Consider the following 26,134-nt stretch of genomic DNA (forward strand, 5'->3'; position numbering starts at 1 on the left):
CCAGTAATACTTTATTTCTTTAATTATCTAACCCCACGTCATTATATTGTTTACGTTTGAGAAAGTCTAAGGGAGTATATAAACAACGTAACAGCAACATACCCAGTGTAATCTCACACGTGGAGGTTAGGATGCACTCATATATTACACCTACTTTTGTGGGTAGAGAAGTTGTTTCCGATAGATCTTCGGCTCAAAAGAAACATAATCGACGCAAGATTGGAAGGAAAATAAAACAATAAAACATCAAGATGCAAAATAAATTAAGCAACAGATAGTTATAATACACACTAAAGAATAAGGAACTACGCAATTTAAATAATACGTACTACTAAAAGAAGGAGAAAAGTAGATGAGGAGGCTAGCACCCTCCCTCTCCCACACAAAGTGCAAGGTAGTGAAATTAAACAGTACAATTATACCAATTCGGTCCACATGAATAGATTAGAAAATATATCAACTTGAGTGGTTCTTAAAGTTTTCAATCTGCAGGTTACCCATACTATCTTCTATTCTATATTAATGTAGAATAAGTTGCCCCCTATCCTATCTTATTCTTCAATTTGTCACTGTCTAGAAAATGAAGACATCCAAAGTTAGTCGCTTATCAGCAGAATATGAATCTAAGGAAATTATGAGCATGAAATACAAAGAGATAATATCAACCCTACCCAAACGAGAGTCTCCCGATCCTTTACATGAATACTACCAATACCAAGGCTTTTGGTGCCCTTTACCCCTCTTAGAAGCAAGTTATCTATGCAACACAACTTCAAGGCTCAACCTTGTCATATTTATCTTTGCACTTCTCCAAAAACAGGTATGTGTGAAAACATCTTTCATTGAGAATAATAAGAGTTGTTGACGGTTGTGGTTTTCTTCACCTTGAGGGTTTCCCCATTAAAATTGTGTATTCTTCTATTTCGTTATCATTGTTTTAATTCTCGTTGTCTTATGACAAGTACAACTTGGCTTAAATCCTTAGCCTTTTCTATTATGACCGGAGATCAATACTCATCCAAAAATAACCCTTTACTCACCAAGTTATCATAATTTATAACCCTTTACTCACCAAGTTATCCCATGATTGCCTACCCTTCTACGGAGGAAGAAGCGCGAGGTGTCATTTCAAAAGTTTGAGCAATTTAGAGGTGAATAAAAGTGGAAAACGTTACGGATTCATGCCAGGAATCAATAACAGTGCGTACTTTTGAAAAGGAGAAATTGGCGATTGGAATAATCTTTTGATTGAGGATATGGCAAAAGCGATTGACCAAATAACGCAGGAGAAATTTCACTCCTTGGGTCTGACATTCTCTTCTTCAATCCAGTGTGATTAGTACTAAATGTGAAGGAAGGAATACATTTTAGAAAAATGCTTGTATGTTTGATCTGGAATAAGATATGTTTGATTATGAGAAAAATTCTAAAATAAGATATGTCGGATCTTTGTTTAAATTGGGGAGCTATATTTTAGTTCTTGTGTCATAACAGAGTATAATTGATCAAACTACTAAATCGAGACTATTGAAGTTTATGTTGTATGCCCCAACATAATACCCTGTCTATATGACTACTGTCTATATGACTATCTATCCATCTTGAACATCTTAAAATGTTTAATTTCATTATGCTACTTCAAATTTTTTTACAAATTTCAAGAACTTTTTTTTGTAACTTTCTCCATAATTGAGAAAGTACTTAGGGGTCGTTTGGTAGAAGGTATAAGCTGAGATATCTCAGCACTAATTTTTATACCATGTTTGGTAGAAGGTATAAATTTATCCTGGGATAAATTTATACCTTGTACCAAACATGGTACAAAAATTAGTGTTGGGATATCCCAGCTTATACCTTCTTATCTTATCCCAATAGATGGGATAAATTAGTCCCGGGATTATAATCCCGGAATAATTTCAACTATCTACCAAACGGCCCCCTAGGGAGTTAATAGGTTCCCTTTGGTGCATGGTCAAAATTATCTCGGGATTATAATCCCGGGACTAATTTATTCCATATCTTGAAACTATTTTATATCATCTAGGAGATGGTATAAAATAGTCCCAGGATAAATGGTATAAGAAGGTATATCCCAGCTTATATCATGGGATGCATTTTATACTTTGTTTGGAACAAGGTATAGATTTATACCTTCTACCAAACATGGTACAAAAATTAGTGCTGGGATATCCCAGCTTATAGCTTCTACCGAACGACTAATTATTTCCTAGCAAAGTTCTTGTGGCTGAAGTATATATAACGTGTCCATTTTGTATGTTAGATGAATATTGTAAAATCAAATAGATTTTCAAAAATTGGTACATTACTATTACTATTTATTATAAACGAGAACCCCAAATGTTTGGTCGTCCTCGCAGGGTTAAGTTTGTAATTTTGCTTTTGGGTGTGAAGTTGTACACGTGTTGTGCCTGAGTTTTACCAAGGAATTTGCTGGTTTGAAAAAAAGTAGAATATATGGGTCCCACTGTCACTTCTATCTTAAGTTATCAATTTGGAACATTTTCTGAGTTTTTAAGTTCAATGAATTTAGAAATTTACCCTTATAATTCATTTTAACATTTTTCAGTTTTCAAAAAGCATCTAATAAATCGTGTAACTTAATAAATAATACTTTGTATTTTTTAATGAGCATAAAAAAAGCTAAAATAAATAATTAAAATGAAACGGAGAGGGTATATTTTTAAGGAGCGCGCAAAAAATAAGCATGAAAATAAAATAAACCTGAGGGGTACTTTAATTATTATTTATTAATATCCTTATAATATCATTATTAAGTAAGTTTGTGTAAAAACTCTAAGCCAGGGTTATAAATATTATCGTATAAACTTGAAGTCATTGAAATTTTTTGTTGTATTGGATGATTCTACAAGATGAAAAATGAATTTTGCGAAAGCTCTTGCCATATGAAATTATGAGTGAAATTAAAACTCAATAAATATCAAAATATATTTATTTTTATCTATAACTAAGAAATGATATGCTCACAAATTCATAAAAATGATAATATTTTTTATTTATGATCTTTGTCGAATTGTAATTATTTACATATGTTAAATCATATTATTTTATAAAATATCAAATTTCTTGTGATTTTTGGTATTTTTAATTCTCCGGCCAAACTTCCTTGCTCATAAATAATTTTTAATTTAAAATTAACCAATTCTGTGATTAAGAACTTTAATAATTATGAAGATTATCGCCAAGACATGTTTAACGTGCTGTACAAATAGTACTTCTTTATTTAAAATAACTATTTTTATATCTTGAATTAAGTCTGGGCCTCATGAAAACTAGTAATTGAAATATGTGAAAAGTGCAAACCATAATTGAAAAGATAGGTTTTACTATTCCACGTATTAACTTCTTGGTGTTATCTAGGAAGGAACTTTACAAGATGTCCAAAAAATTTAAAAGATACCTATTTATGTACTATTTACATATTAATACTAATAGCATGTTTGGACAAGCTTTTAAAATCAGCTTATTTAAAAAAAAAAAATGTACTTCTCAAAAAAGTGTTTTTGTCGAAAAGCAGTTTGTGTTTGACCAATTAATTTAAAAAGCACTTTTGAGCAACAATTAGTGTTTGACCAAGCTTTTAAAAAATATTTCTAAGTCTATTTTTCTCAAAAGTACTTTTCAAAAAAGTGCTTTTGGACAAAAGCTAATTTTTTATCTTCTGAAAAACTGTTTTTACTACTCTCGAGAAGCACTTATTTTCTCTTAAAAGCTTGGTCAAACACCTCAATTTTTTGTATATAAACACTTATTAAAAAAATAAGTATTTTTAGAAAAAATAAATTTGGCCAAACAGACTATAACAAACTGTATTGCAACGACTTGAAGATCAACCAAGGTATGTAGTTGTTAGCTTTGAGGTCTTCAACAAGAAAGTGCTATAACTTTAGATATGTAGCCCAACCAAATTGGGCCATAAAAATAGGACTTGAATCGGGCCACAGTTTCAGTCTAGTCCAGGCCCAAATGCAAGACCTGGTCCGAGTCCATTTACCTGCCCAATTAGAAGATAGTGGTAGAAATAGCATCTATCGACCTCTTTTCAGTTCTGTCTTTAAAAAATAGTAATTATCACAAAGTTTCAAAATTTACTGGTAAAACTCTAGGATATTGTATAGGAGTTTCACTTGTGGAACTGATAGTGATTATTTTTTAATTACGAGGCTAAAAATGTCTATTTATGAATTTTATCCAAAAATAGTGCTATAACTTAGAAATACAAAGTTCTAAAGTTGTTGGTTAATGCATCTTCGGTTCATTTTAAATGTTGTTTTAATTAAGTAATTTTAGTCTAAAATAGATATTACTTTAAAAATTAATAAGGCGTTAATTATTCTTTTAAAAATCTATCTGATAAATGGTCTATATAATTCTCTATAAAGTCTATCAACAATTATTATTTATTCAAGGAAAGATAACAATAACAACAACATATTCATTATAATTTCATAGATGAGGTCTGGAGAGAGTAGAATGTATGCAGACCTTACCTTAAAATTTAGGGAAAGATAAAAGGATAATTTAATCAAATACTGCTTTCATTGTAATTTATGTGACACGCTTCCTTTTAGGCCATTCAAAAACGGAAATGACACGTTTTTTAATTTATAAACAATTAACTTTATACTTTCTAGTTTACCCTTAATAAGAAGCTATTATAATCACAAAAATGTTACGACATTTTTAAGGTTACAAATTTCAAAAGTTCAATGCACATATAAATATTATATCATGTTTTAGACCACAAATTTTATAAGAAATCATTTTTTTTCTTAAATTATATATTGATTCACGCTATATCACATAAATTGAAACAGATAAAGTGATCTTTATGATTAATAAAATAGAAACCGAAAACCATTTGGAAAAAAAAAAACAGAGAGGAAAAGGAAGAGGAGCCATAACTGGGGACACATTTTCAAGATTGAAAAAAAAAAATGATTGTAAGCTAATACTAATTAATAGCAATAATAATTCCATTCTTATATGGGTCACTTTGTCTTGGCCTTATAAGACATGGTTTGAATGTAGAGCATGATTTGGGAAAGGGAAAAGGGTCAAAAATATTCATCTACTTTATTGGTTAAAAATATTTTCGTTATGATTTTGGGTCATTTATGCCCTTCATGTCAGTAAAGTGTTCAAATATATTCCTCATTTAATTTGACGAAAATCCCCAAATTGACTCAAATAACCCGATTTCACAAAAAATACCTCATTTCCTGTTTAACTCGCCTGACCCACCTCCTAAAATAACTCATTCTTCTTTTTCTTCTTCTTCCTCTGCCCTTTTCTCTTCCCTTTAGTGCACAAATATCAATATTTGTGAAGAAAAATAAATATATATTCAAAGCAGCAACAAGCTAGATCAGTATAATTACTCCGTCTGTCCCAATTTGTTTGAAGGTTGATCAGTTTGGGGAGTCAAACAGCTCTTTCTTTGTCTACGATTTTCTCCAACTCTTTTTATATATTGTGAATTATTGATTATGCAGACTTATAGTACTTTTTATTTAGTTTTCAAATATGTAAATTTTATTATAAAATACTAGAAGAATCTACGTTTAAAATTAAGTAAAAAAAAAATATTTGATTCCCCAAACTGATCAACCTTCAAACAAATTGAGATGGAGAGAGTTCAATTTAGTCCGTCCTCTAAATGACCCAAAATTTTAACGGAAGATAATTTTTAGCCATTAAAATAAAGTAGAGAGGTATTTTTAACCCTTTTCCTTTTGGGAAAGAAGGTTAGACCGTAATATGCAGGATTTTGTGGAAGAAGTATATTGTCATGATTTAATTTTGAGAAAATTTCATAAATAACTATAGTTTAGAGTGTAACTATAAACGTAACTATAGTTTGCATATTTACGCAACGTAACTACAGTTGATGTTAATGTGAAGAGTGTATCAGACATATCAGTTGTATCAGCGAAAGAGTTGTATCAGGGGGCGGGTATCAATGTATTAGGAGGGTATGAACTGTATCAACGCATATTGTATGAGCTAAAAATCATGAGAAAGAGTAGTATCGACGCATATAGCAAAACGTGTGTAGTATATTTGCTACAAAACATAAAATGTAGCTACGTTTTGTAATTTTTTGAACTATAGCTATGAATCGTAAATAGATTCTAAATACTTGCCACATCGCATAATTTTTCCTTTTATTTTTAATGCTTTGAGCTTGGATCAACTATAGTGTTTTTAAAACTTTAATTTTTTTTAATCTCACCTTACTATTTAGTTTGTATTATTTTTAGGGGGTGTCGTTGGTTCATCAACGGATGTACTTCTAATGACCGATGGGCAAGTCAAAAGTGGAGCTACAGTTTAGTTTAGAATATGTATTTATATTAAAAATCAACTTAATACGTATAAATAATTTATGTAAAATCCACCAAAACTCTGATTTCGCCTTCAACACAAGTACATGACATTAATTCTTTAACTTCCAATTCGAACTATGTCTATTGTTCCATTACTTTCAAAGTATATACTTCTTTCAAAATGACATTCAATATTTTTGTTAAAACAATAGTGTAATAGTAATACTTTTCAATTATTAATTTAAAATTATGGACCTGCATCTCACTTAAGCAAGAGTCTAGATATATACGATGTAACGTGATAGTGGCAGAAATAAAGGTACTGAATTGAATTCCTTTAATATAAGAAAATTTTCTACGCAATTGCGGAGTTAATGTTTTCACTGAGGGAATTCATCATCTACTGTATATATAAGATCATAAATCAATCTTGTATATACAGTGTGATTTTCTGGCTTAAAGGATTCATCTGATCTCTCTTCTATCTCTAGCTAGCTTTTGCCCCTATAGTTCTAAATATAATAGTTTATCTTTTTTGAATCTCTTTGTTGTTACTAGAATTTCTGACTAGATTAATACACTACCAACCCTCCCTAGCTAAGAAATTGTCATGCTTCACACTTGAGAATCCAACACATGATCTTTGTCTGGTTGGTCGAGACTCATCAGTCACACCAATTGCGAACATGCAATTTTCTCTCTATATATGACCATTGGTCCACCTTCTGTTTTGGTTTTTTTTATCCCTCTTCCTATCTATAAGATGAGACTTATCATACTTGATATTCATTTATTATTGCACAAAAAAAAAATGCAATTATTATTATTATAATTAAGTCACATATCATGGGTTATAATAGGGATCAACATCTTGTGTGCATGCTGGCCTATATATATCATTAGGTGAAACCTATGAGCTGTGATTGAACCAACAAGAGGATTTTTAAAAATCCAAAAAGTTCGAACTTTAAATAGATATTTTTCTTGTGTTAACGGGACTATTATTAGAATTAATATTTGTGAGTCTGCTAAAAGAAAGTAAAGATGCTCTAAAACTTATTAATATTCCCTCTATAACAATTTATGTGTTATACTTTCTTTTTTAATCCGTTCCAAAAGAAGGTCATACTTTCTTATTTAGATACAATTTAACTTCAAACTTCTCATTTTACCGTCAATGAAATCATTTATAGCTACACAAATTTTTATGACTTATTTTAGACTACAAGTTTAATTTTAATTTTCTTTCTTTCTTTCTTTCTTAAATTTTGGGTCCGGTCATACACCGTCACATAAATTAAGATGTAGGAAATATATAAGTAAAATTACGAAATCCACATAAAAGTTATCAAGTCAATAATATGCGTATCATATACATCAAAAAATTTAAAAATCACAATTACTTGAACGGGTTGAACAAGAATTAATAATGCAAGTAAAGAATATCCAAGAAATGTGAAACACAAACATCAGAACCTAAACAATGTCCGCGATACTTTGCTGTTTTTTTTTCCTCTTCTTATAATACTGATGATGATTTTACTTCATGAGAAATTTAACAAATAAGGCGTTCAATTAACCTCTTGCTTCCATTATATTAGGTGAAGTATTTTGAGAAATAGACTAATTAAAGTTTATTGGATATTGGATAGGCTAAGCTAAGTGTAGTCCCTTCTCTCTATGGTTTTGGTTGAACTTGTCCAGCCCAGGTGCTTATACGATTATATATACTTCTATTAAGTTCGCACTTAATTTAATTAACTCATAAAGAAGTACTAGTAGTTATAATAATAACTCGCGACCACTGATTAAGACAATCCGTAAGCATTCTTAAAACTTCCATTTGATTTGTTCTTTTTCTAGGTTTATGATATGCATGTGTTCTATTATTTTTCTTTTTTTATGTTCTTTTTTTTTTTTTTGTTAAAATGTTATACTATGGGTTTTCAAGAAGATGATTGGTGGGTCTTCAATTTGTTTTTCCTCTGGAGTTTGTAGGCTCGTGAAAGGAACTATTGCAGGAACAATTTGCCCCCACTTGATGCCTTATGACATTGCACAATCCTTCGTGACTTTTTTCCTTTTGGTCCCATGCCTTTGATCCTTCAACTTCTTCTTTTAAAAGTATTTGAATTTTTTTTTAATTTTTTTGCTGGTGTCTGGTATCTGTATAGAGACCTAATGATTCAAATTCGTTGTTACACTCCATAATAATCCGTGCTACTTGTATTAAAACAAGAAAGAATGAGTTAAGAAGGTTCAAAGAAAGTTAATCGAGTTAGTAAGGATATCATTATATATACATGGTTTCCTTAAGTATCCCAAGGCGACATGGTTACCTAATGGGTGTGGAATCACGCTATGAGTATGTATATGAAGTAATGCGAGTGACCTTTTAAAGTATTTGAGATTATTAGTAATGATATAGAGGGTGGACAAAAGATATGAATATACTTTTGCGATTGGAGTTTCGTCAAAGCTTTGTGAGTTCTCTAGTTATGTTTAAGGTTATTGTGAGTCTCTGAACCCTTCGAGACGTGTATATAGATTTTTATTGATATATATAAGTGTGCATATGTATGTATAAGAGGTTACATGAGGTTGGAAGAGGATTAGAAGTTAAACGAAATGAATCGGAACAACTTCAATAAAATCTCGGACCCGATTTTAGCCTATATTGTAGGAGACATATCTCCTATTATATGAGGAGTTTTAAGGTGTTTCAAAAGCCTAAAATGAATTTCATCGAGTCTAGTTTTCAATGCAACAAACCGCTCGTCAAAATGATATCGGGATAAGGAGATATGGACGATGCAAGTTGGATTATTAAGTGGGGATTAAGACTTAAATATTCACAAATTTTGCACTAGTGGCCGTGTGGGGTCCACTAGCACATAACAAAAATCAGATTTTTTGCCCATTCTTAGTTGGGGGAACGTTTAAGGCCTTCTTGGGCAGCACAATGGTCTCCTTGTTGACCAAAAGTTCAGCCAACTCATTTCCCAACTAGACAAAGTTGAACAAGAGAGAGAAGTTGTTCCACCACCAAAAACGGCCAGATCTTCCATTTATTTTCCTCCATTAAACCCCTAAAGTGTTCTACACGTTCACCATTAAGTTTCAAGTGAAGAAGAAACCATAAACATGCCATTCAAGCTCCTATAGCTCATGGCCAGATTGGGTTCTCCATGTAGATTCAAAAAATATATTTTCTTCAAGTATTTCAACCCTTATAAAGGTGCATAATAACGTGTAGTAGTTGTTGGAAAGAAACAAGGAGGTGTAGCATTTCACTAGGGGTATGATAGTTGTTGGAAAGAAACAAGTGAAGAACAAGATTGTAAGGTAAGAATGATCATTTTTCTTGTGTTGTATGATAGTTTGAATGTACAATTCGTGTATGTTGGTATTGGGTTGTTTCTCTTGAATTTGAAATGAGCCGTGTGTTGTAGAGATAAATGAAATCATGCTTAATCTTCTTGTACATGTATTGGAAATGGATTGAATGTGTTGTAGTATGGATAAATGGATGAAAATCATGAAGTTGTTGAAGTGGTGTTGTAGCCGTGTGACTGGACTGTTTTGGGGGGATTTAGGGACTGTTTTGTGTCACATTTTGATTGTTGTTGTTATGGACATTGTGGTGTATTGTATGCATGTTGAATATGTGAATTAAGGTGTTAAAGAAATGAATTATGTTGAAGCATACGAGCAGTCCAAAACAGTGGACTGTTTTAGTGCTAGAGGTGAAATTGTATGTGTTGAGTGTTGATTCTTGTTATGAACGTTTAGTGGAAGTGAAGCATAATTATTCATGTTGAAATTGAGATGAATTGTGGGCTGTTGTAAGAATGGAAATGATGCTAAAACAGTTCCAAGAATCATGAAAGTAATGTCATTAAACATGTTGTTGTCGTTGTAAGGTTTTAGTGTCGACAATGTAGCTATTTGCGTACGAATTTGGTGATATATTTATCGTGTGACTGCTGGTCGTATTTTACTAAAATTATATGAAATGAAGACATGAAATAATGTGTAAGAATCATATGTGGTTTGCTTGGTATGTTCGTAAACGTTCGCAAGAATTCCGGGCACCTTTATGTTATTGGTTAGGGACTGTTTTGGGCGTGTTGTTGGTTAGGGACTGTTTTGGACGTGTCGTGGTTAGGAACTGTTTTGGACATGTTGTCTTCTTTAAATTGGAAAGACTAATGATAGTTAAGAATATATATTGTATTTACGTTGTTTGGGTTGTTGTAAAGTTGCTACACGAAAACGTTAAGCCTACGAATTATTAGGAGTAACTTGATAATGTAGTAGCCGTATGTGAATCGATATGGAATGTTGTATTTGGAATGTTATGTGGGCTGTCCGGATTGGTATTGAGCATATGATTATTGACGTTGGATCGGTTGTATGTAGTTGGTTTGAATGCGAACGAAACGTGGTCTAAATGTTTGAAAGGGATTGTTAACGTTAAAGTACGTATTGAATTCCCTCGTAGACTAATTGTAGCTCTTGATATCTTGATATAGGATAAGTGTTTTTGGGCAGCAAGTACAAGTTATAATACGACTAAACGCTAAAGGTATGTAAAGCGCAACTCTTCTTTCTTTTGGCATGCCTTAGTTTTCAATAGGCTATATCACAAGTCTCGAGGAAATTCCAAATTCGAAATCCGAGTACGTTATGATCCTTATATATATTTCTTGGCATTCTTATGTATGTTGTGATGAAGTATGAACCATTATGTCTTCGAAAGCATTGATTTCCAAACTTTGTACAAAAAAAAAAGTTGTTTTAAAGAATTCTGTAACTATGAAATGTCATATCTTTTGCATAAAGGCTCGGATTGCTCCAATATTTTTATAGGAGTTTGCATGATGTATAATGAGTATGTTTTCTATAGGCGGGCCCGACTCGGGTCAATACCCGTCCATGGGTCCCTCGACTTTCCTTCATGTAATTCAGACGACTTTTGAAAGAATTTGGTATGATTATCATTTCGAATTTCAAGTATGGTCACTTACTTATAATTGAGTCTTATAAATTATTTTGGAATATGGAAATGATCCCAAGAAGACTATTATCACATAATCTATTTTTGTTATCCGAAATATGCGCACCGTGACTATCGTGCGGTTTCATTAATACGGTTGTTGTTCGGAATACTCCATCGAGTCCTTGTAAAATGTATTATGTCTCATATTGCATTAGTTTCTCACTACTCCACTCGTGGATGTCTCAATGTTTCCTTCACTGAGCCCGGGCCAGGATATGTTCTCAAGCGTATTCCTCTGCATTGTTCACCGTGCCTCGATGTGAGGGGGCAGGTACATATGTACATGGGTTGTGGAGTATGTTGTGCCATGTACACACATTATGATATGATATGATATGTTATGGCCATCTGCTATGATATGTTATGTTACGGGGTTATTCCCCTTTTCTGATCCTTATATGTTGTGGCACCAGTGTCGGGGGGGTGACCACATTCTGTTTACCGAGTCCCTTGGTAGGGACCGGACATGATATGACCTATGATTCTGCACTCACATTTATGTTTCGGAAATATGCGTTTGATATTCTGGATTATGCATCCCTTTTTCTGTTTGTTCTGTTTCCGGTTATGATCTTTGTTCTGTACTTCAGGCTTTACATATTCAGTACATATTTCGTACTGACCCCCCTTTCTTCGGGGGCTGCGTTTTCATGCCACGCAGGTACTGACGACAGATTTGTTGACCCGCCTGCCTAGGACTTTATTCTTCTATTTTGGGAGCGCTCTTTTGTCCAGAGCACATATTTTGGTACAGTTTTTCTGCTATTGTATATATGTACGATAGTCAGGGGTACGACGGGGCCCTGTCCCGTCATATGAATCTGTCGGTCTGTTTAGAGGTCTGTGGACATGTTTGTGGGTTGGGGGTCTTCCTGTATGAATGCGTGTATATGTTGTGTTTGGGCGATCCCATTCGCCGCGGCGGCCGGTCCGCATATGTTTAAATGTTGCTTTGTCGGCCCTGTGTGGCCTTTGTTGGTATTTTCTGTGCGCAGGGTTATATTGGATAGTCCGTAAAACAAAGGAAACTCTGCCGAAATTTTTTTCTGGAAATTATCTAAATTTGAAATATAGCCTTGTCGGCTTCTGCTATATACTTGGGTGCATTTAATAAAATTTGAGATAGCATTTAATGGATGTGTTTGGGTGCCCATATCGGGCACTAATCACGGCCTACGGGGTTGGGTCGTGACATTCGTGCCCGGAAGTTGGTTTCACTTTGGAAGGTAAAACCCTCCCTAGCAAAGGTGACTTCGATCTATTCTCAGGTAGAATCCAATATGTGGTTCTTTTGGTATATTTAATTTATTTAGGTGTTGTTAGTTAATAATAAAAATAAAATATTATTTTAAAAGAAGTTCTTTGTTCAAGTTAGGTGATTGTTTTGAATAGTCACAATGACCTAGGTGCCCGGTCACTAATTACTTGTTGAGGTCTAGCCAATTGCACGTATTGTTTGCTTTGTCCTAACAAATCTCACAGATTTGTTCCTAGGCTACGCCATTATCGAGTTTAAAAGTGTGTATATCAAGTGTACTTCTGCTCTCTGTTATATAGCACTTCATTCTTCTTCTCTCCCTTTTTGATGTGAAACTTGCTTAAGGTGTCATGTGCACCCCTTCTTCAGAAGCTTGCCGGCCTAAAAACATGTCAGTCCTTCTCTTTGACGACCCTCATCAACCCGCACTCCATCATAGGACGGGCGGAGTGATAGTATTAGTTACGAGTTCAGATGAACCCAATAACTTTTGTTTAGACTTTGTATTTGTACTAGGAGATCCATTAAATATGTATAAATATTTACCCAGTAACTATGACATCTAGAAATTTGGTGCCAAATTCAGAACCAATAAACTCTAAATTCTGGTTCCGCCTCAGATTCATAAGCATCACATTCCTCTACGGGAGATAACCATTTATATAAACCAGATTTCTTCTCTTTTCCTTTTATTTATGAAAATAAACTAGAATTGTAGTCAATTTACACTACAAGAAAGTATAGAAATTGCAACAAACTTTTTTATATTTGGTAACAACTTAATTTTATTGTTGGCAAATGATTTTTTTGTTGCCAAAGAATTTAATTTTGTTGTCATAGTATTGATTATTGTTGCAAAAAGTATTTTTGGCAACAAAAAAAAAAGTTGTTGCAATAACAGCCGTTGGGAATAGTTCATGCAACAATTTTTCTTTTTTTTGATTGCCAAAAATATTTTTTACAACAATAATCAATGTATGACAATAAAACAAAAAATTATTGTCAAATATAATTTTTCTTATAGTGTTACAATGTTCTAGCTAGGCTTGTGGTCAATTTACAATCAATGTTACTTGATAGATTGATAATACTAGTTTTGAAAATACATATTTGGGCTAGTGGCTTTCAGTTGAGTCCTTTTCTTATGTTCCTTCATTCGTACCTAACAAGTCAAAATCACTTGATTATTTGTGTTGAGCATTTGCAAATGTGAAGTTGCCTTAGTTGTTGTCAAGAGCACTATAGTACCTTTAATTATAAAGAAAGCTAAAGATAGCACATGAATTTTTATGAAAGAGTACATTAGACACATCACCATGTCCACAGGACTATGTATCAATGGCCCCAAAAGAAAGCGACATCTATTTTGTGTACGAATTTTTGTTCACAAATATAGTGTTTCATAAACTTTGCATATATTATCGGACGTCTTCTAAACTTTGCAATAGCTTAATAAGTAAGTAATAGAGTAAATCCTCTTGAATTAGTAGGTCACTTCCTTGGAAATATGAATCTACTTTCATATTTTGTAAATATTAGTATAATTTTTTTTGTTTCTCATCCTGTGTTCGGTATTCACATCGGAGTCCCGATTAATCTAAATTTGATATGCATAAGGTCATTAAAGGGGCCGGAAACTATCCCTACCTGGATTTTTCATTCTCCATGCTCGAATGCGAGACCTTTAATTAAGAGTGAAGGGATCATCATATCATAACCCTCGGCTGTTGTTGTTTTCATATTTAAAAACACGATAGAAAAATAATAAATAACTCGTGGAGTAACATTAAATGAAACCCAACAAAAAAAAAAATTGGTTAAACCAAAATGGCTTTTAAGCAAAAAAAAATGGGGTTGAGCAACTAACTTCTTAATTTTTGCTTATTTTAAGCACTTTTTAACTTAGTTTAAGCTGTTTTCTATTTTACCAAATATCCAAATAAGTTAAAAATGGCTTATAAGCTGATTTGACCAACTTATAAGCCTATCCAAACGACTCATAATTTACTATTATAGCGAGTGAAATACACCCATCCAAATCCGTCCTTTTTGAAACTAAAAAATAGCATAATTTGTTGCTTAGGATCTGATAGAACCTAAAATAAGAAGGTAGATAAAAAAAATAAAGAGTTTTCTTTCCTTTCTTTTTTGTCCAAAATTGACAGTTCAAAAGTGTAAAAAGGTGAGAAGCCCAAAATCATACGAAAGGGACATCATCGTATACAGACACCCACTTGATACTCTCACATCCTTATCACTAACCCTCTCCCCCCCCCCCCCCCCCCCCGAAAAACCTTAATAACCCCATACAAATCCTCCTCCATAGAAAAACATTGGTTTATTTCAAGGGGCGAATTTAGATTTATCTTAAATCTTGCATTAATGGTAAAAAGTTCACTAAACATTAGTATAATTTTTAGATTTAGAATAGAATATTAGCATATAAAGTTGTTATTGTAGAATTCAAAATTCATAAATAAATTTTATATTTGTCCTTGCCTAATCCGGTCATTTTATCTACAGAAAAGGGTTAAATAGGTCATTAAATACCCTTCTATCCTTATTCAACATCAAATCTAAGAAAACTGTCACTATTAAAATAAGAATATAAGAAAACTGTCAATATTTATGCAGACTTTATTGTCTATCTTTATGGAGTAGAGGTTGCTTTTGATAGAGCTCCGCTAGAAAGAAACCACTATATAATCCCCCACTTACCCCATTTTCCCATTAAAGAATAATCTCAGAACTCAGTTCATCACTAAATTCCTCCATTTATTTTTTCACACACACACTACACACACTATTACTCACAAAAACACCTTCCCTTTCCAAAAATAGAAATAATATAATGGGTTTTCCATTAGGCTACACTGACTTTCATTTCCCCAAACAACTCCTTCACCTCCTTTCACTTCTTGGTTTCATCAGAAAACTCATTTGCACATTATTCACCTTCATGGGCCTCGGTGATTTCTTCGAACCCGAATTGCCCGACCCGACCCGACCCGAATTTCCTAACCCGACGTGGATGTGCTCCGTATCGGCGGAGCTGATCCGGGAGATATTGCCAGTTGTGAAGTACTCTGAGATACCCGACCCGACCCGACCCGAATCATGCGCGGTGTGTCTTCATGAGTTTGGTTCGGATGACGAGATTAGGAGGCTGGTGAATTGCTGCCACGTGTTCCATAGAAGCTGTGTGGACCGTTGGATGGATCATGATTATCGGATGACGTGTCCGCTTTGTAGGAGGGAATTTATACCGGAGGGTATGATGGGGATTTTTAATGAGAAGTTATGGTTGGCTTCTGGAATTAATTCTGGTTTTTATGAAGAATACTAGTCACAAAAAAAAAAGGATTTTTTTTTTTAATTTAAATTTGTGTCGGGTAATTTTAGGTTAGAGTTCGGGCTAAAAGGGAGTGGATATTTAGGGTTTAAATCATTCTTTTTTGGTGAATTACTTACACACAAAAAAATTCCTTCTCATCATCTTTTCCTCTTGAGTTGTTTCTGGACAATTAGTTTTGTGAAACTCCAAACTTTCAGTCACTAGTGCAAGTGTTTGGAAGTGTTGTGGAACCTTGGGAGCGATCGGACTAAACGATTTGTACCACAATCGGTCCGAAATCGCTTTCAAGACTGTGATTTGTCACGATGCTGAGTTGATTTTATCCTTTTGTTCATTATTCTGAGTGATATTGTTAATATTCCCAACAGAATTTGCATTGGAGCCTAGGTCTTAGGTTTTTATATTTAGCAACCTAGGATGCCTCAAACAAAAAGAAGAAAAAAGACTATATATCCTAGTTCAATTTTATCTGAAAGCACAATAATTGATCCATCCATGTGTTGAAATAGTTGAAGACTTTTGTCAGTCCTAGGTTACTTTGGTTGTATTAGTAGATTTTTGTGACATGAATTTTTTTTTATTAATTTGAATTCGTGTTGTGTAAAATTTATTGAAAGATAAATTATTCGTCAATCCTTTTTGTTCACACGAAACTCGAAACATTTGATTAAAAGGTGAAGAAATACACTCTACTGATCAGCTTTGTTCCCTTTCTTGTTTAGTTCCTTCCATGAACTTGGTGTGGTTGATTGTTAGTAACTTATATATCATTTTCTCTCATGTAATAATATATGTAGTGTTCGAATCAGCTTACATGTACTTTGTCTGTACTACTGCACACAACATTTTTTGGTTAACTCTATTGGCAAATGAAGTGTTCTCGTAGAAATTTATTACAAGTAGCTTTTAGTTGTTAATTTAATGGCTCCTAAACTTTAAATGCTTTTGTGTAGTAATAGTAGTTGAAAAATTATTTTCGCAAAATAAGTATATTTGATATTTTAGGACAAAGATTAACTAAAAGTCACATTTACCAAATTAAAATTAGTAATAATTACCTTCTCTTTTTTTTTTTCTCGTAATTTGACGAGGTTGCTAAGGTGAAAGTTACTACTAAAAATAGAAATGGTTGCTAAGACTTGTAGCTTGATTTTGTTCTTAGTTATTCAATTGTTTGAATGGAATGTATTTTGATTATCGTATTTTTTTTACTGAATATCTTTCTTTGTTATCTCTGGTGGGAAAGATTCGACATTCAGGCGAGTCACCTGGTAGTGTGATACGTAGTGGGTTTAGTATGCCTCACCCAAACAAATGGCTCCGAGATAAATAAAAAGGCGTATCACGCATAACATGTGTCTTCTGGATACCTTTTTATCACTTAGTTATGAGTAATTAATGTGTATTTTCACATCATTTATCACTTAAATTATGATAAAGTATATTAGTTTGGTGTAAACAGTTCGATGTATTATATTGTTGTTGATGAATAAAGTTAAGCTCATTAGTTCAAGTAACTATCCATGTGAACTTTTTAAAAAAAAAAATCTGCTGAACTTACTTAAGCCAGGTAATTAACTCCTCCTTTACAATTTTGTTAGTCTTTAGTACTGAATCATGAATATTTTTCTGAATCAAAAGCAAACCACTTTGCCATAATTCAAATGATTAATAAATATATTAAAAAATCCAGACGTCCTAGTGAAAAATAGAAAGGCTTCCATGATGATCAAGATCTGATTTTTAGGTGGTTAATTAATTAGTTCTAAACATTTGGATCATCATCATAATAAAAATATTACAAGCTGCCTGCCATGTAAGGCTTAAGTGTAGGATTACAAGGCATGTCAGAAATTGTCTTTGTAGATAAGCATGAGTTTAAGGAAAGATTAGTTTACCACGTTATTAATAATGAGTCATTTTAAACAATAATTTGCAATCTAAAGGTTTCTTTTAATCTAATCAAGATTAATTAGACATGTAAGTACTGCACATTAATCAGCTGTCTATCTTTTAGTTAAAAAAAAAAAGTAGCGGAAACTTTTTTTCCCACTTTTATTAAGTACTAGGAAACTTGCCCGCGCTTTGCACAGGCATGAATAACCTCATTGGACTTGCAACTATTCCATTTTCAATATTTGAATATTAAATATAACAAAGACAGATTCTTGTAGAAGTAGAAATGTTTAAAATATTCTAACTAAAACTTAATATTGAAAATAACAAAAGGCTAAATCTCGTAAAAAATAAAAAAAATGTTGAGAATAATCCAACTTCAAATTAAAAGATCTTGCATAGTCACATACTTAAGCACCTCTAATGAAATATAAAATATTAGTCTTTGAGTAAAAAAAATTAAAATTAATCTTCTATTTATTCTACATATACATCAAATCCAAAAATAATTTTATACGGAATATTATTATCAAAAATTTATAAATCTAGATTAAAGCATTACTTCTGTAATTATACAATGGTGGATTTCTATAGGAGCAAATACGTGACGATCGTCTTACCTATCTAACTAAAATTATTCACAAGAATCAATCATCTCACTTGTATTGTGCTCAACAAACTTCTTAAGGTCATCGAGAAGATAGTGTCAAGTTTTGTTTCAGAATTATAGTAATGAAGTTGTGCATTGAGATATATGAGATTTTAAGTTTACTAACAAACATATTGTTCAAGTGAAGCTTAAATAAAAAAAAAAGAGTTGCTAAAATTGATAGAGAAAACATTTTCTTGATACAGAGCTTCTTACTATTTTCTTTATTATTTTCTTGTTCAGCAGAGAAAACAAATATAAAAAGAAATACATTGAAAAATAAGGAAAAAAGCATGTTAATAGAACGTAAACCACAACCAATATTCTGTTTTTCCTTTATTCTTTCTTACCCTACTTTTATTTCTTCCCCGTGTCGTTTCTCTTTAGCAAAATTTCGACTTTAAAAGAATCTCTCTACTTTACCTCGCTCTTCTTTGCACACCAGTCAAATCCCAGTTTTTCTCCTCTAATTTCTTTTGCAAAATGCTTATGCTTTTGCAAAATCAAGAAATAAAAAATATTTTTTTTATTTGATTAGTTCCTTTTATCATTCTTATAAATAATAATAAAATTGAAGAGGAAGAATAATATTGGAGTAACACCGTACATGCACACCAGAAGATATTAGAAAAAAGCAGAATCATGCCCAAACAAAAGAAGCTATAGTACTGTTAAAAATTAATAATTAGGTCCAGAAAGAGCAAAAAAATCTATATTATATTGTTCTTCTATTTCTCATTTGATTGTGTCCTGCCATCTTTTTTGTGACAACCGCTTGGGTTGTGCCGCACATCGAGGGCATATTGGGATTGTTTATAATTCCGGCCTGCTTCCTAGTCATCAATTAAATAATAACTGAGGGAAATTTTATGATACCTTTTAGCAGCAATTCATGCAAAGTATCACATAAATTGATATGGAGGGAGTGAGGGGCGGAGCCAGGTGCGGCTAAGGGGTTTCATCCGATTACACTGTTATATTAAAATTATTCTTTATGTATATATAGTAAATGTTGAATTCCTTTGACTTCTTCGTGTATATACTTCTTCATATTTTGAATCACTCAGTAAAAATTCTGATTCCACTACTGAGGGAGTAATAAGCATACTTCAGTGGCAGCAAACATAATGCCGTAAATGCTTATTTGGAAGGGGCAATAATTTAAATAGGCCTTTCACTTTCAGTAAGTACCTTCCTAGATGTTCGATTGTGTTTTGCCCCACAAGTGATCTGATAGGAATATCCTCTACATGTGAAAATGCCATCTAAATGCTATTGCCTACCAAAAATGTGAAATCACAAATGGAAGAAGTCTCTTCAATAATGGCCGTGAAAATGGATGCGTACGAAAGTATGACAGTAATGATGTTGAAAGGAAGGAACTTGGGTATAGGTATTTGTGAGGATTACATCGGTGACAATTGAGATAGAAAAAGCAAAAATTTGACACTTGGAAACGGATACAACTGTTCCGAACGGATGCATCAGTTCATTTTTTGCTAATTAATTAATACATATAGAATAGAGAATAAAGGCAAAAATTTGAGAATAAAGATGAATAGAGATTCTAGTTTAGGAGTGTGGCACGTCACCTGGCATATGTCCTGCAATTATATATATATATATATATATTTGATTTTTTTAGACTAATATTACCTATAAAGAATCTTATTTTATTAAATTAATTAATACACTCTTTCTTTTTCGTAATTTTACACATGAAAATGCTTTTTAAAAATATTTGCCAAATACAAGCTACTTATAACAAAAATACTTCTCAAATAATCCTCGATTTAAAAAAAAAAAACGGGTCCGAGAAAATCTTTTCACGCATCCATACTACCTTTTGGGAGGCCTAGGCATTCCATGATGGAGCTCGAGTGGAAAGTACTAATTTATTTCTCGGTCGGGGGAAAAGTCCTCCATTCTTGGTTCGAGAATTGTTTTTGCTCCAACCCGCAGGGAACAATTTTGCAACGTCAGTCGGTTCGGACCTCCACTTAGTTTCACATGTCTCGGCTATTCATGGAGTGTAAGATGCTCAATTATCTAAAGCAAAATTTCTAAAAAATTGATCCATGCATAAAATCAAGAAAAATAAATACAGTTATTTGAGTAAGCCCACCCGAAATGAGTGCCCTCCTTTTCCGATACAAATTAAATTGCTATTCTCTCAAAGAATTTTTCATAGAAGTATTTTTATTATGAAGTATAGTTACTTAAACTAAGTTGATTTGACATAATGGCTAAACAGGCGCTAAGCAATATATAATTGGAAGAAATCTTATTAATTCAACTTGAAATCTTTACTGATCTCAAGATCACTTTGACCTTTAAGCCTAAGATTTTTTTTGAGTTAATTAATTACTTTTTTTAAGGGTGAGAAACTTGTTAGATCTTACCTTGTTACCTACCTCTCCTTTCAATTATTTTTTGTAATGCATGCGTGAAGAATATTCTTTTTTATCAACTTTTACCTACTTATGGAAATTATTAAAATTATGTATGCACGTTACATATCAAAGAATTCCTTTATCTCCATGTACGCTTTCTTCTCTTTTCCTTTATCTTTTGTCTTGTCACTAGATTTAATGTCCAAAGTGGCGTGGCCCTTTGGATAAAACCACTGATTTTTGAATCAAGATTTTACAATGTATAGCAATATCGCTAGATAACTCTTGGGCTAACAGGATTTAACTTTTGATAATCCTTCGTCATATAGAATTAACGACAGTTTTTTGCCATTTAGCGACAGAAGTTGTCTGTCGAAATCTTTTGCATTAGAATCTTTTGAGCTTACTTCCATTCACTGCCAAACAAATAATTTTTTACATTATCATGTTACTTAAAAGATAACTACAAGTAACTGTCCATAAAAACATAATTAACCACATCAAATTTAAACCCTAAATCTGTTACTGCCTACAACTCAACAAGCTGAAATGCAACGATTAATGTATAGAAGTAAAAAATTAAACCTTTTAGTATACAAGTATTTTCTGTTTTTTCTTTCTTGTGGTTTCAAGAAAATTCATAGACAGCAGAGATATGGTAATAGAAAGTCATGATTCTAACTAGATTTTCGCAGATAATGGCGTTCACGCTTTAAACAGCTTAAGACAAATAAAGTATGATTAACACATGGATTAAGGATGAGCTCAAATCTTTCATGTGTACTATGTTCTTGAAAAAAAAAGGTAAGTTGTTTCGCTGGCATGTTATAACATGTCAATATGGAATTACAGTTGTGTTACAGTGTTAGTTGGCTCCTTCATTGTCGACTCCATAAATTAAAAATTAAATCACTACCAACCGTTACAGTGGGCGGTAAGTATATTTTTCTATCTTTAATCAGAAGTTTCGGATTCAAATTCTGAAAATAAAGTCACTTTTATTAGAGAACGTTTAACCTCTATAAAATGAGACTTCATGATACGAACCCGAAAATTAAACCAAATCACCATCAAAAGACTGTGGTAGGGTAGTAGGTATATACTCTTTCATCCTTAGCCAGAGATCTCGAGTTCGAGTCCTGGAAAGGAAATCACCTTTGATAGAAAACTTTAAAGTGCAATTTTATGACATAAATCAAAATTAGTCGGATCTCAAAACAGGTACCAACGAAGAATGAGACAAACCAAAAAATAAAATAGAAATCATAGCATGTGCATATTCATATGCAAATACTGCAACAACATTGTGTTTGTGACCCCTTAGTCTAAAAGAGAAAAATGTAGACAAACCACACTGTAGTTGTCCACCTTTTATTTGTGTAAATGAGCTTATATAAATGTTTTGTTTGGTAAGAGTTACAGTGTTACACTAAGGGGTCCTTTGGTTTGAAGACAAGTTATGCATAGATTATAATGCAGATGTTATGTTGAATATTTTCCAGAAAAGGCAAAAGACATAAATTGATCCTTAAACTATACCCCAAAAGTCATTTTCACATTTAAACTATACGGGAGACCTATTACACACCTAATATATGAAAAAGTGATATTATTTAATCCCTAACGCACATATAACCAGTCTCAGGTGTGGAAATGTATCACACGCGCGCGAAACGTCATCGACACGTCATTTATTCTTTCACAATTTTTATTTATTTATTTATTTTATTTATTCTTTCACAATTTTGCTTTTTTTTACTTTATTAACAAAATTAAAAAATTTAAAAACTAATTTTCCCTCTTCTTTTCCATTTCACCACAACCCCCCCCCCCCCCGCCCCACCCCGCCCTTCCCTTCCACCTTCACGCTACCCCCACCCCCTAAATCCTTCACACCACCAGCACCACGCCGCCCCCACCCCCAGACCCCTCTTCTTTTTCTTCTTCTTCTTCTTCATTTTTTATGCCCCCACCGTCACGCAGCCCCCGCCCCCACCCCCAGACCCCTCTTCTTCTTCTTCTTCTTCTTCTTTTATGCCCCCACCGTCACGTAGCCCCCACCCCCAACCCCCAAATCCTCCTTCTTCATTTCTGCACCGCCCCCACCCCCAACCCCTAAATCCTCCTTCTTCATTTCTGCACCGCCGCACTACTGCCCGCCAGCCCCCAGACCACCCACCGTCAATCTTCTACCATATTCCAATCTCTCATTCTAATCTTCTTTCTCTTAGAATGTTCATGGTGAAAAAAAAAACAGAAACAGTAAATGCCGGAGACGAGCTCGTCGGAGCTCCGACGTAGGTGGAAGTGAAGAAGAAAACGAGGGGCATGGCGGTGGTGAAATATGTATATTTAATATGAAGGCGCTGGAGGTGGAGGTGGCGTGAGGGTGGAGGAGGGGTTGGGATGTGGTGGTTAAATGAAAAATATGAAGGTTTTGGCTGGTGGCAGTGATGTTGTGAAGATGAAGAAGAGGGGCGGGGAGCCTAAAATATGTATATTTAGCCAAAAAAAAAAAATCAATAAAACGCGCCCCTTTTAAAATTATTTTTATATTTTATGCCACATCAGCTCTCAGGGGTTAAATAATATCACTTTTTCATATATTAGGTGTGTAATAGGTCACCCGTATAGTTTAATTGTGAAAATGACTTTTGGGTATAGTTTAAAGGTCAATTTATGTCTTTACCCTCCAGAAAACGAAAATAATAAACTTGAACAATGTCAGGCCATTTTTGTTATTTTATCTTGATCCATATATTTATTATTAGTACCCGTATTCTTATTTCACATTCAATTATACATACAATAATACATCAATTCCTACATAAATTACGCAAAATTTTAAAAAAATCCAAACAATGTATATAACAGTACGAAGTTTTATGCGGTGATTAAATTTCTTTTTCCAACAACCAAATAAACTCTTACAGTGGACACATATATTAATACATTATTTTCAGGTTATCACACCAAATTTGATAAGAAAAGTTATCTATTATAGGCTACTTAACCTAATATCGTTTACATTCTTTATATTATCAGTGCACATAATATAAATTTGTTCCCTCGCGCGTGCTTTATGTTCTATACACTGATAATATAAGACTATGTGAACTATGAAGTGTTACTATATATAACAAATGACTACTACTAGATAAGCACATGAAAATGGAATAGAATCATTTCTAGGATTTAGTCATGGACCCATCGTGTAATTTAAATTAATCAATAAATTACTTATCCAAATGTGATTATGTTTGGTTTGTTTACTCCTACATCTCCCCCACAAGAGAAAAATGGTCTTGTCCTTAAGTCATTCAGTTAAATGCGCCTTAACAACTATGAAAAATCATTATCATTTTCCATGTGAATTTTGTAGTCTTATTGACCCTTAATTTGGATTTTCTTTTCTTGGAAGCTGGCTATCTCATCTAATCTAAACCTCCTCCTCCTTTTTGTCGTGTTTCAATTATATACATCGACAATGTAGATAATTTCTTATATCATAAAGTTGCCCAACGGATATAAATAATTTTTTCCTTATGAGATTTATAAGTAAGACAAATTACCTATTGCAATAAGTAATTAACGATAATCATATGATGTAAACATTCCTTATACCGACAGTTTATATAACTTAATTAACTCTTTTATCTTTTGCTTAAAGTAAGTTTTAAAATGCTAAATAAGGCTTGTCTAAGTCTATGCCTCATGTAGGAAGTTTTTTTTACCCCAAAAAAGCATGCTCCCTAATCATGGACATGATTTAACTTTCTTTCCAATATTAACGAAGAACATTAGCTAAGAGTTTGATAAAAATTCACCAGATGTTTACACCAAATTAAATATTTAATATTAAGAATCGATAGATTAAAAAGAAAATGCATATCACTTAACTATCGCAAATTGTTAATAAGCATATATGCAAGACCTATATTTTATACTTATTGACTTGATGTAATATTTGAGTACGCGTAATTTTTACGGTCAACAGCTGTGGGTCATATTATCATGTGAGATGTTATTTTGATGATTATCATGCATGTCGTACACCTGTCCAAAAAAGTGCAAGTAAACTAATGTAATTAGCATTCTCATGCATTAACTTTCAAATTATGGAACTCACATGCTTCCTTTGACCACCAAACAGCTTAATTACTTTAATTTATTATTATTTCAAATGTACTATTTCTAACAATTTTAAGTTTTTACATTAAATGATCACACACTTCACAACGCTAGTAAAGGAATTAAGCTCGCATGTAAGGAGATATGTTGAAAACATAATTAAGTAAATATAAGTGTGTCATCTCTAATTCTCTATCAATTTAAACTTTGAGATAAGGTGATCACACATTTCAAGATACTACTAAATGAGTAGACATATGCTTATCAAAAAAGATTTTTCACATGCTTAGCTCATCGTAAAAAAATCAAGCTCGCACATGAGGATGCATTTCAAAGATGTAGTTAGGACGCATTTCAAAGATATAGTTTTGACTAAATATAACTGTGTTAGTATTGAGTCAGAAAGCAAGCCCCAAGAAGGATCCAAATGAAGGGGCAATTTGCACGATTGTCCTTATTCGGAGCTGGTCTTTAATTTTGCCCCTCAAATTGCTGGTCTATAATTTTTGCTCTTCGCCTAAAATATATCGAGGTTTGGGTAGAACTCAATCTAAGTCAAAAAAAATCTCAAGGAAGATTTTCGTAGCAAAATTAGGCCTATTTGGGCAAAAGTTAGGCCTTGTAGAATTCCAGCAAAGTAAAAAAAAAAAATCTGTCTTGCAAACTTTTGCCTTAAGGCAGAATGTGCATTAAAAATTTTGCCTTAGAAGGCAGACTTTTCGCAAAGCCTTGCCTTACGAAATTAGTTTCTTTTTTACTGAGTCGGGATTCGAAGCCAGAACTTCAAACAAATTTCGGTCACTTTTTTAAATGAAGGACAAAAATTAAAGACCAACGCCTTTGAAGGTCAATCCGTGGAAAAAATGCAAATGAATAGCAATGTATAAAAGCCCAAAGCCGGTCCGATAAACTAATAGAAATGTAGGAGAAGCAAGACAGGCCCATTCGTTTTACCAGCCTAGACCAGCAAACATTGGGCCTAGTTTGTTGCTAAACTTGTTTCAGGAGAACTCTGGGTTGAT

At 32.9% G+C, this 26,134-nt stretch overlaps 2 protein-coding genes across 2 annotated transcripts in view; both read left to right on the forward strand.

Annotated features, from left to right (window-relative positions):
• Positions 1–1,458, forward strand: part of LOC132609906 (flavonol sulfotransferase-like) — a 44,321-nt gene extending 42,863 nt beyond the window's left edge. The window contains exon 3 of the mRNA XM_060324110.1: positions 1,121–1,458. Coding sequence (XP_060180093.1) covers positions 1,121–1,140 — 20 coding nt within the window. The 3' untranslated portion in view covers positions 1,141–1,458. The remainder of the gene's footprint in view (positions 1–1,120) is intronic.
• Positions 1,459–15,352: 13,894 nt separating this feature from the next.
• On the forward strand, positions 15,353–16,623 carry LOC132609907 (brassinosteroid-responsive RING protein 1-like). The gene has a single exon (XM_060324111.1). It carries the CDS (start codon positions 15,540–15,542, stop codon positions 16,032–16,034), a length of 495 nt encoding a protein of 164 aa, XP_060180094.1. The 5' UTR covers positions 15,353–15,539; the 3' UTR covers positions 16,035–16,623.
• The last annotated feature ends 9,511 nt before the right edge of the window (positions 16,624–26,134 follow it).

Source organism: Lycium barbarum, chromosome 9 (assembly GCF_019175385.1).
Source record: "Lycium barbarum isolate Lr01 chromosome 9, ASM1917538v2, whole genome shotgun sequence".
Classification (NCBI taxonomy): Eukaryota; Viridiplantae; Streptophyta; class Magnoliopsida; order Solanales; family Solanaceae; genus Lycium; species Lycium barbarum.